This window comes from Pangasianodon hypophthalmus, chromosome 9 (genome assembly GCF_027358585.1).
Source record: "Pangasianodon hypophthalmus isolate fPanHyp1 chromosome 9, fPanHyp1.pri, whole genome shotgun sequence".
NCBI lineage: Eukaryota > Metazoa > Chordata > Actinopteri > Siluriformes > Pangasiidae > Pangasianodon > Pangasianodon hypophthalmus.
Window position 1 is genome coordinate 21,667,500 of NC_069718.1, and position 10,898 is coordinate 21,678,397.

General features: G+C 38.4%; 1 protein-coding gene across 1 annotated transcript; it reads left to right on the plus strand.

Moving 5' to 3' along the window:
- Positions 1 to 668: 668 nt before the first annotated feature.
- On the plus strand, positions 669 to 3,521 carry avpr1aa (arginine vasopressin receptor 1Aa). The gene is made up of 2 exons (XM_026918803.3): positions 669 to 1,747; positions 2,171 to 3,521. Exons 1-2 carry the CDS (start codon positions 901 to 903, stop codon positions 2,443 to 2,445), a joined length of 1,122 nt encoding a protein of 373 aa, XP_026774604.3. The 5' UTR covers positions 669 to 900; the 3' UTR covers positions 2,446 to 3,521.
- Positions 3,522 to 10,898: the final 7,377 nt, after the last annotated feature.

Genomic DNA, 10,898 nt, shown 5'->3' on the forward strand with positions numbered 1-10,898 from the left:
TGGGTCCCTATTTAAATGTAAGCAAATTTGTGATATTGACCATGTTAACTGCATTGTACAAAAGTTCAGATTTTCCATGAGTCTTATCCCTTCTACTGAAGCATGTGTTCAGATGACACTTTGATGGATTTGATCTAAAATGGATCATAAGTTTTTGCACAAACTTGTGGAGTCCATGCCAGCTCGAGTGCACACTGTCATTAAAGCATAAAGGGGACATACAAGATACTAAGAAACTCTGAAATTCATGTAAATATTTCTATGACTTTCCTTTTCACTGTTGCTGATGTCATTTGTAATGAAAATGCCAAACAGAAATATTTTCACTAGTTTTCTCAGACCTTTGGACCCCACTGTACATTGCCATGTAGCACAATTTTTAATAAAGGACTAAATAAATACACTTCCTAATATTGAGCTTGTTTTTTTCCTTAATCCGTAGCCTGTTATATAGTTTATGTTGCATGCATTATATGTGTTTGTTTGCCAACCCCAACACATTTGGTGTGAGTTTGAATTTGTAAAGAAGCATTTATGGGTGTGGGCTTTGGCTGCCTGGGGGCTGTATGGCTGACTGCAGACCCGAAACAGTGGGTGTTCTCACGGTATCTGAAATGTGATGCGGTTATAGGTGCTCTGATCTGAATTACGCCACAGAAGAAGACAAAAACAGAGGAGGAGAGAAGCCGGAGGAGCAGAGCTCTCCGTCTGCCAGAGTGCGCGCGCGCTGCGCTCTGAGAGAAGTGCGCTTTTGAGTGCCTGTGGATGAAAGTAGCGCGCAACAGGAGATTGCCTTAAAGAATCTCAACCTGCGCGTTTCTCCCTCTCAGATCTGCCTTTACTCACACTATTCTGGCTTAACCTGGCACTCAGATTACCGTTTTCCTCCGTGCTTCAGCAATGAATTTGTCAACCAATGAAAGTGACCCTTTTGCTCGGAACGAGGAGGTGGCCAAGCTGGAGATCACGGTGTTGAGCCTGACCTTCGTCGTGGCCGTCGCGGGCAACTTCACCGTCTTGGCAGCGATGTGCAAGACGAAGAAGAAGCCGTCACGCATGCATCTCTTTATCAAGCACCTGAGCCTGGCAGACCTGGTGGTGGCTTTTTTCCAAGTGTTGCCGCAGCTCTGCTGGGAGATCACATTCCGCTTCTACGGGCCAGACTTCCTGTGCCGGATTGTGAAGCACCTCCAGGTGCTGGGTATGTTTGCATCCACTTACATGATGGTGATGATGACGGTGGACCGCTACATCGCTATATGCCACCCGCTGAAGACCTTGCAGCAGCCCACACGCCGCTCCTACGTCATGATCGGCAGCACGTGGCTGGGCAGCCTTGTGCTCAGCACCCCACAGTACTTTATCTTCTCACTCAGTGAGATCCGCAATGGCTCAGACGTCTACGACTGCTGGGGCCACTTCATCAAACCGTGGGGCATCCGAGCCTACATCACCTGGATCACAGTGGGCATCTTCCTTGTGCCTGTCATCGTGCTGATCATATGTTACAGCTTCATATGCCACAGCATCTGGAGGAACATCAGGTGCAAGACAAGAAATAGGCCTACAGCGTGCAAAAGCGGGCTGATAGGGAACAGCTCGGTGAGCAGTGTGACCACCATATCTAGAGCCAAACTTAAGACTGTCAAAATGACATTTGTCATCGTGCTGGTGTACATAGTGTGCTGGGCGCCGTTTTTCATCGTGCAGATGTGGTCGGTCTGGGATAAGAACTTCCTTTGGGACGGTATGTAACGTTTTATGAAGGATTTAACTAGTAAACCTATCCATAAGTGTAGCCTAATTTATGCACCACAACCTTCTTAAATCTGTAACATTATTGTTAATAAACACTTTAACAAATCCTGCTTTCTTTACATATATGTCATTCCAGATGTTTAAGGTTTCACAATGGTTTCCACACTGTCTTACACTGAGCTAATTTAATTCTTTCATTTGATTAGCTACAGACAAAATGAAACCTAGCAACTGGCATGAATTAATAATGTGATTTTTTTAAATCTTGGAATTGCAAGTGACTACACTTAATGATTGTCACAGCATATTTGCCTTCTTATTATAGGCCCTTTTGGTAATGTTGAATTGCTCTTCATATCTTGTGGTAGAAAAAAAATGACTGAAGTTCTCCTATAATATGTTACACTACCAGATTCAGAGAACATGGCAGTGACTCTCTCAGCCTTGCTGGCGAGCTTGAACAGCTGCTGTAACCCCTGGATCTATATGATCTTCAGTGGTCATCTCCTTCAGGATTTCACACACTGCTTCCCCTGCCGTCAGAAAATACACCACAATGACAAGAAGGAGGATTCAGACAGCAGCTTACGGAAGGCCACTGTACTCACCAAGATCGGCAATCGGAGCCCCATATGTAGTTTAAAAGACCTTGAGCATTCCTCTCAATCTACTCGGCCAGAGACGTGATGCTTTTAGAGTCACATGTTTATAAAGTCCTGTTGGGAACAGGGTGATAATTTGTGTGTAGACTATGCAGTAAATCTCAAGCATAGAGAAAGCACCATAGATGTAATCACCAAGCACAAGGTAGTTCTGTGCCCATCAAATGAGCTGGTTCAAAATGTATTTTGGCTCCAGTGAGCCTATACTGCCATTTTCATGGCAGTACAAACTATACAACTGAAACACAGAAATGAAATGACCTGCAGTTGAAATACATGTTTCTTGCTTTTAAATATGTATAGAAATGTACAGCAGTGGAAAATAGAAAAAAAATTTATTGACTGTGATGTAGTACTCAGTGTTCCTGGTCTTCTGAGAACTTGTTTTTTGTTTACAAGATTACACAGTGACCTCTTGAGCCTTTTGTGCCACAAATGATTATGTTTCAGTTGCTTATATTGAAAGCATGATTTGTGTTGTTATATGTGCCCTCTGCCCCTACATGCTCCCCTTTCCAATGCGTGTTCCTTCCGAGCAAAGAACACCACATTTCTGTCTGTTATGATTAGATTTTCCTCGCTTTTCCAGTCCTCATATCCCATTTACTCCTACTGCATTATTTATTTTTAAGTTACACAACTAACTGATCTAACTGAACTTAACTCCTGCAACCAAGTATGAGATGCTGTTTACCAATTAATGCCATCTTATTATTTTACATAGAGAATGTAATTGTGGTTGTGTTAGCAATCTTTTCATATTTATCTTCCTACATATGGAGTTAGATTATTTTAGCAGTTTAACTGTGACTTTAAAATTCAATTCATCTTGTTGTTTGTACATGTGTTAAAGCCGTTGATGATGTACAGTTCGATTTCTAAATGGCAGCAAATGAAATGTTTTTTTGGGGGGGTCTGTATGCCATATCAGATATTCTACATTTGTATGAAATGTTTTATCAAAGTGTAACATTTTGACATCAAGTAGAACAATATAAAATTAATAATGCTGGTTGAAGTGTTGTTGATGCAAGGTCTGTTGCCGTCCCATGCATATTGATGTTTTCAGTTGCAAAAACACAATAAATCACTCTTTCCTTTCACTGTCTTTTTCTCAGCATTGTGAAATAGGGTCACATTGCACCAACAGGGTTTGCTTGTTAGAAAGAGTAATTACTGTACATGCTTGGTTTTTGTACATACTCTCTTTGTCCCAAGTGTGTGTCCTGAAGCAGGATGCAGTGTGTGATGTGGAAAGGGGTGGGGGGTGTCAACATTAGCAGTTACATAAAAGAAACTTTATTCTAATAATGGTCAGTTATAGCAGAAATAGTGATATGTTAGAGAGTAGTTTCATGATGAAGAGAACATGTGAAGTGAAAGATCTCTCTCCACTAGAATCACACCTGTGCGATAATAATAATGAGCTGGATAAGCAAAAAGGTGGCGCAGAGCCTTAGCAATTTGAACCTCTGGCTGAGGGAACACATTCAGCTCCTGGAGATGTATAGTGCGATTGAAGAGAGGCTTGTAGCCAGTGAATGGTACAAACTATGTGTTGACTTTAGTGTAGTTATTGACAGTATATAATAATAAAAGCATCAGCCTTATTTATTATGTTTATAGTATTTATTATATTCTCTATAAACGTTTCAGTGTTAAGTGGCTAAAGATTAAATTTAGTGATTTTTTTTAATGAGTAATAGAATAGATATCTTCATCTATCATCTTTTGTCATTAGCAGTCTAACACTGATATGGCTATAGTACTAATAAATTTACCTTGATGATTAATTTTTGTACCAAATTATTATTCATTAACATTCCTAACACCAAGAATTCAACCTCATAACTTTCCCACAGATGTGCTTGTGGTTATTGTACAAAGTTATGGCCAAAGAACCAAAGTATTAGCCTTCCTACAGGGACTACAAAAAGTTCCCATCTACTTTGATTGTGGCCATTGCAGTGCATCACACCACTGTGAATGGTGTCTTGCTGGGTGCTCATAATTGTGTTACAGCCATCTCAAGGCAGCTCTGTCTCCCTCATTTCCCCAGGAGCCCTGTGTGTAATCTCAGCCTGCTGAGCGTTCCTTGCTGTGCCCAGTATGTGCCATATGGTACTATCTGCACTGGATAGCAGGCATCAGGGCTTACACTGTTACATGTTTAACTAGCATTCTCTAAAATGTGTGCAGTAGTTTTTCATATTCTGCTTTTAAACCTAGAATGGATGATCCAAAAATCCTACATGAATGCATAAAGGTGGTCAAAATGACCAGTATTGGAATCAGTGGTTTTCATCAAAGAAAAAGTATCATGTTTTTATCTTAATCTTTAGTTTAATGCAATAATTTGAGAATTCGATGATGCACAAATGTTTTAATGTTTTAGTCATTTTTTGTTCACTTCCCATGTACATACTATACACTCACCTGTCACTTAAATAGGAACACCAATCAGCCAATCATGCAGATACAGGTCAAGTGCTTCAGTTAAATTTCACATCAAACATCAGAATGGGGGAAAATGTGATTTCAGTGACTTTGACCTTGGTATGGTTTTTGGTACCAGAAGGGTTGGTTTGAAACTCCTAAAGATTTTTACATACAACAGTCACTAGAGTTTACAGAGAATGGTGCGAAAAACAAAAAGCATCCAGCGAATAGTTCTGAGGGAAAAAACAGCATGCTGATAAGAGAGGTCAGAGGAAAATGGCTGTACTGCTTCAAGCTGACAGGAAGTTTATGGTAACTCAAATAACCACTCTTTACAACACTGATGAGCAGAAAAGCATAAGCACACAACATGCCAAACCTTGAGATGGATGGGCTACAACAGCAGAAGACCACATCGGGTTCCACTCACTAGCTAGCTAGTTAGCTAGCTAACTCATTATATTTTGCTAGCTAACTAGGTATTAGCTCTAGTAGCTTGCTAGCTAGCAAATTCAGAATATTTGAAAATCTGTGTTTCAAAACTGTCATATATTTTTATATATTTTTTGTAGATAAAACTTACCCTATCACATGAACAATTAAACAATAGAACAATAGACAAAATGAGATATACATGGAAGAGGCATATCAAGTGAAAGATCAAGAATACTTTTATAAAGATAAAAAATTATAATAAAAAGGACAAAAGGTAAATGAATTGACCACTTCATGCATTCTAAGGGTTAAAGCGGTGTTTATGTCAGATGGACGATCAAAATTTTCTGGCCGATTGCACTCTTAGAAAAAAGGGTTCTAAGTGGAGCCTTCTCTGAGAGATAAACACTTAGTCCTCTGAGGGCTCCCTCAGAAGTATACACTAAAATTTCCAGAAAATGTCTTTCCACAACCAGCACTACTGTTCAGTTCACATATCCCAGAATAGCCTTCCTGTTTTTCTCACACACTTACTGTCCCCTACATTAACCATGTCTTTATCTTCAATGTAATCAGCAACTACATTACCATGAGCCCAGGATGTAGAGAAGAGTAGATACATGGTTTTGTAATCTTTTGTGTAAGTAACTGTTTAAATGTAGACATTTCGTAAAGTAAGTTTTAATGGTCTTCACTGCAAAGTCTGCTTCAGTCTACTGACATCAAATGCATGGGAAACCTGTTTAATTACTTTTCTTCAAACAAAATGTACAATGTCTCTGAATTACCTCTGAGGAATGGCATTCTTATCATATATATATATATATATATATTATGATAGACTGTTCTCTAGGTCTGAGACTGCTACAACATATACAGTATGTCATTCCCCAGATAAAAGACTACAGTGCCTTTCAGATGGATTTCAAATATTTGTTCCTAAAGCTGAGCACATATGACACTAAAAGTACTGTCAGCTCAGGTTAGGTCATCGTGCCACTCAATCAGAAATCAAAATGTAGATCAGAAAGAATTCAGACTATTCTATGCCTAGAGAGAGAAAAGACTGATGTGAATATTAAGCATGCCATGCCTGTAATTTTGAAGTTGATAGTAAGGTATTTATTTTTCATTTTAATTAATCATAATTACAGACCTATCATATTGTTTGTTTGCACTTCATTCTGGCAGATATTTAAACCAACAGTAGTGACAGCGAGCTCATAAAACCATATAGGTAAATTATCTTGTAGGTAATATTTATGACTCTAATCACTTGCACAAAAATATAGCTATAACTATATATCTTATCTGCTTCAGAATGCTGTACCTTCATCCACATATTACATACAGTGTTAGTCTGGGTTTAATGTTCCCTTTTTTGCATAAATGGTTAAAAAAGTTTTAATGAATCTTTAACAAAAATTTTATACAATTAAATTGGTAACTGGTAAAAAAGTCTATATGGTATTTTATTTTAAACTTTGCTTAACTGAGAAAATATGGCCATCATAAGAAAACCTAAAAACATATTTCTTTTGTGAATTTTGGGTGAGTTTGCACAGAGTACCATGCCTACTATTCTAATCATGTTAATGAACTTGGCTCGAGTCAGCATTACATAAAAGTAAAAACCTACCACTTGCACCATCCATTTTCCGTACTGCTTACACTGGGTCGTGGGGAGCCTGGATCCTATCCCAGGGGACACCCTGGACTGGGTGCCAATCCATCGCATGGCACAATTACACACCCATTCACACAATACAGACAATTTTTAAGAGAGCCTACAAGTCATGTCTTTGGACTGGAGGGCAAAATCCCCAAGGCATGGGGAGAACATACAAGCTCTGTGCACACAGGGCAGAGACAGGATTTGAACCCCGGATTTGCGAGGCAACAGTACTAACCACCAAGCCCCCTACCACTCACACAAGTGTTCTTGAAAAAAAAAAAAAGAAAGCATGCCTCTTTGTTTAAATCACATTATCTGTTCAGCTCGAATGTATTTATATTTGGATATATTCCTAGGAGGCACTGTCTGTATGGTGTGTGAATTCAGCTTGGTTTTTTTTTTTGTTTGTTTTTACCTGCATGTGATGTTTTCTAAGGAATTAAGATGATTCTATTTTCCTGAATATAAACATGTAAACATAAATATAAAATACATAATTTAATCCACCATGAGATTATTGTTCTAGGCAGTTAGTAAAGAGTAAGGATCTTTCCCTGTCCGTTCATGCTCAAAAAGTGAAAATATCTCCTACCACACAAGTGACTTTTTTTGTTGCTTCCAGCAGGATCTACTCTCGAAAAGATGTTCTTTCCGGCAATCTTTAAAAAAAAAAAAAAAAACTCTGCCTACTATTCGTGTCTGTGTTTATATTCATTTGCAATACTGTACCTGTTCAATCTGAATAATACACTCGAATTCAGCTACATCCCTAACATTCTTTCAACATCCCATATCATTAGCAGTTCTACCAATTCCCAGCACATACTGTGAGAGACCCTACTGGAATTTCAACACAACTATGAAATTGCTCATTTCCTGAGCTAAAATACTAATCAGCCACTACACACATTTACAGAAATGGCTCTTGGGACATAACAATTGCACTACAACATATATCCAGTTAAAACAAGTGTCATGAGAAAAACTGGACATGTAATGGAAAACAACAGGCTTCCAACACATATGCTATATGGCGAAAAGTTTGTGGACATCTGACCATCACACCCATACGTGCTTTTTCAACAACCCAATTCCATGTTTAATCCATCTTTACTGTTATAATATCCTCTACTCTTCTGGGAAGGCTTTCCATTAAATTTTAGAGCATGGCTGTGGGGATTTGTGTTCATTCAGCTACAAGAGCAGTAGTGAGGTCAGGCACTGATGTTAGGCGAGGAGGCCTGGTGTGAAGGTGTTCAGTGGGGTTGAGGCGTGGAAGCCTGGTGTGAAGGTGTTCAGTGGGGTTGAAGTCAGGGCTCTTTGCAGGACGTTTGAGTTCTTCCACTACAACCTTGGCAAACCAAGTTTTCATGGAGCTCACTTTGTGCACAGGGGCATTATCATGCTGGAACAGATTTGGGCCTCTTTGTTCCAGTGAAGAGAAATTGTAATGTTAAGGCATACAAAGACATGTGTTGCCAAAGTTGTGGGAACAGTTTGGGGAAGGCCAATATAAGAATGTTATGATCAGGTCACAAACGTTTGGCCATATAGTGTACGTAAAATATTTTTGTTCTTCAGTGCAGCAGGATTATTTCATTAATGTTCCTAATAATTATTGGATTGGCATATAATTCAGGCCAACAAATAGTGTAAGATAATTGCATTTATTGTGAGCTTTCACTCAGAGTAAAAGTATAACCAGAAACTGGGGAATCTGATATCAGTGTGGTGCAAATCAGCAGATTTCTGTACAGAAATAAACCTGTTCTTTGGTGATTATGGTAAAGAACTGCTAGAACCCAGATTAACTCCATGTGTATTCCCACTCAACCACAGCACATATCATTTTCTTCTCATCGCCTGCTCACTCCACAACTGTGTGATGGGTAAGTACTCACCAGCAGTGGTTATTGTCAAGTGTGAGGATTGTGAAAGTTAAAAGAGAAGCCAGTAAACTTTCAAGCACACTCATAGAGCGGTTTGACATGAGATACTGTAGCTTCTAGTGAGTCTCTGTACTGCATAGCAGGTCATAAATCATGCTGTACTGGAATCATGTGCTAAACAGTCTTCTTGGAAATACAGTCTTATGCCATAGTAAAATCATTTTTAAGGTGTGTAATTTAAAACAAACAAACAAAAGCCCTACAATAATGGCATGTGCATCAGTGCACTGAATAACACCAGGCAAAGTATCAGCAGTAGGCAGCATCAGCAGTAAAGCCTATAAAATCTATTCACTAGCCTGGTCATCATTCTGTAGAAAATGAGAAACCCAACACTGATTTAAGAGTGCTCTTATATGCACAAAAACTTAAAAAAAAAAAAAGCATGCATGACATAAGCATTATTTAATCTAAAATCTTTTGAGAAAAAAATCTAAACACAAAGGACAGTAAGACTGACTGTATGCCAGAGAAAGAAAACATAATATTTTAGCAATACCTACAAGCATTTGATTCAAATTCCTAATAAATATCAGATACAAGTTTGTAGTGTCAGACCTATTAGCTGTCATTTGTTATCTTTGTTTTATGAGTGGCTACTGGCTATCAGATATATTTCATTGTGTATTTAGAAGCATAGAGTCAATGCACTGGCTCATGTGCACATGATTTTAAGATGGTTAATAAGAAAATAAGAAGCAGGCCATGAGTGAGAAGAATGTTTATATGAACTAATCATGCATGCACACACATCATTGTAAACTGGGCTCCAGAAATCTATGCTCACACATACCTATATAAACCAGACTTAAACAGAAAAGTTTTTAACATATTTGTTGATTCAGTTTAGGCAGTACATATGAAAATTCTAGCACTATGGAAGTTACATTTTTGTAATTTTAAACATAACTGGTATCAATGTGTCTGAAATACACCTTCTTAATTTCAGTGTATGTCTCCAAATGTGGTTTAGGGTCAGGTATATAATTATGGCAATGGAAGGTACTCACAATTATGGTAAGACAAACGTGTGTGTGTGTGTGTGTGTGTGTATTTTCTTATAAACTCACATCATAGTTAATCAAAGAGTGGCTACACAGCCACCAAATAGCAACATTCTTTAAGTTTCCTGTTTAAAAAAACCATCAAGAACCATGTGGATTGCAGGCTGACAAGATATCCACTCAGTATTAAAACCAAAACAGGAACATAGAACAAAGACATTGGAGTGGGCTGTTGTGGTCTTATATGGTCTTTTGAAGTAATGTGCATTTGTGTAATGACTACCTGATTAGACACAGCAGATTAGAGGTAGTTGCAGCATAAAACACAATATGACATTTCCAGCCCAAAAATAAAAAAATAAATAAAAATTCTAACGCCAGTCTTTAAAACTCCTTCAGCATCGCACTCCATCAGTTAACTGGCACATTACCATTTCAACTAAAGTGGCAGGCTCTAAAAATCAAAGCTGTCTTTGAGGCTTGTGTGATTCAGCCAGTGCATATTTAGCCTGGAGTAAATAAAAACTCTGTTAATCTGAGATAAATTAAACAGCGTGACTCCCAGTAAGCCAAAACCTCTGAGAGTAACATCAGCCAAAACACAGAGACATGTTATGACAATAATATTTATAAAATGTCCTGTGTAATGAAAGTGAAGAGATATTACTGGCCATAATGCATCAACCTTGAGAGGTCATTCCGCAATGTGACATTCCATGGATAACAAATCATACACACTTTTCTTTTTTTTCTGTGTAAACAGCCCCTATAGGCTGTCTATTTGATTTGCTTGCTAGGTGTGAAGGATGTCTGCTGATTGAACACTTTCATACCATACTTTGAACGTCTTTCTTACCAAACTCCAGGCACACAGTGCCCCCTTTTGGACATGAGGAGAAGTGTCAGCAATTTGTTAGAGGCGTGGATAAAGTCATTCAACTACTACACATTCAGAATAAAATAAAATAAAATAAAA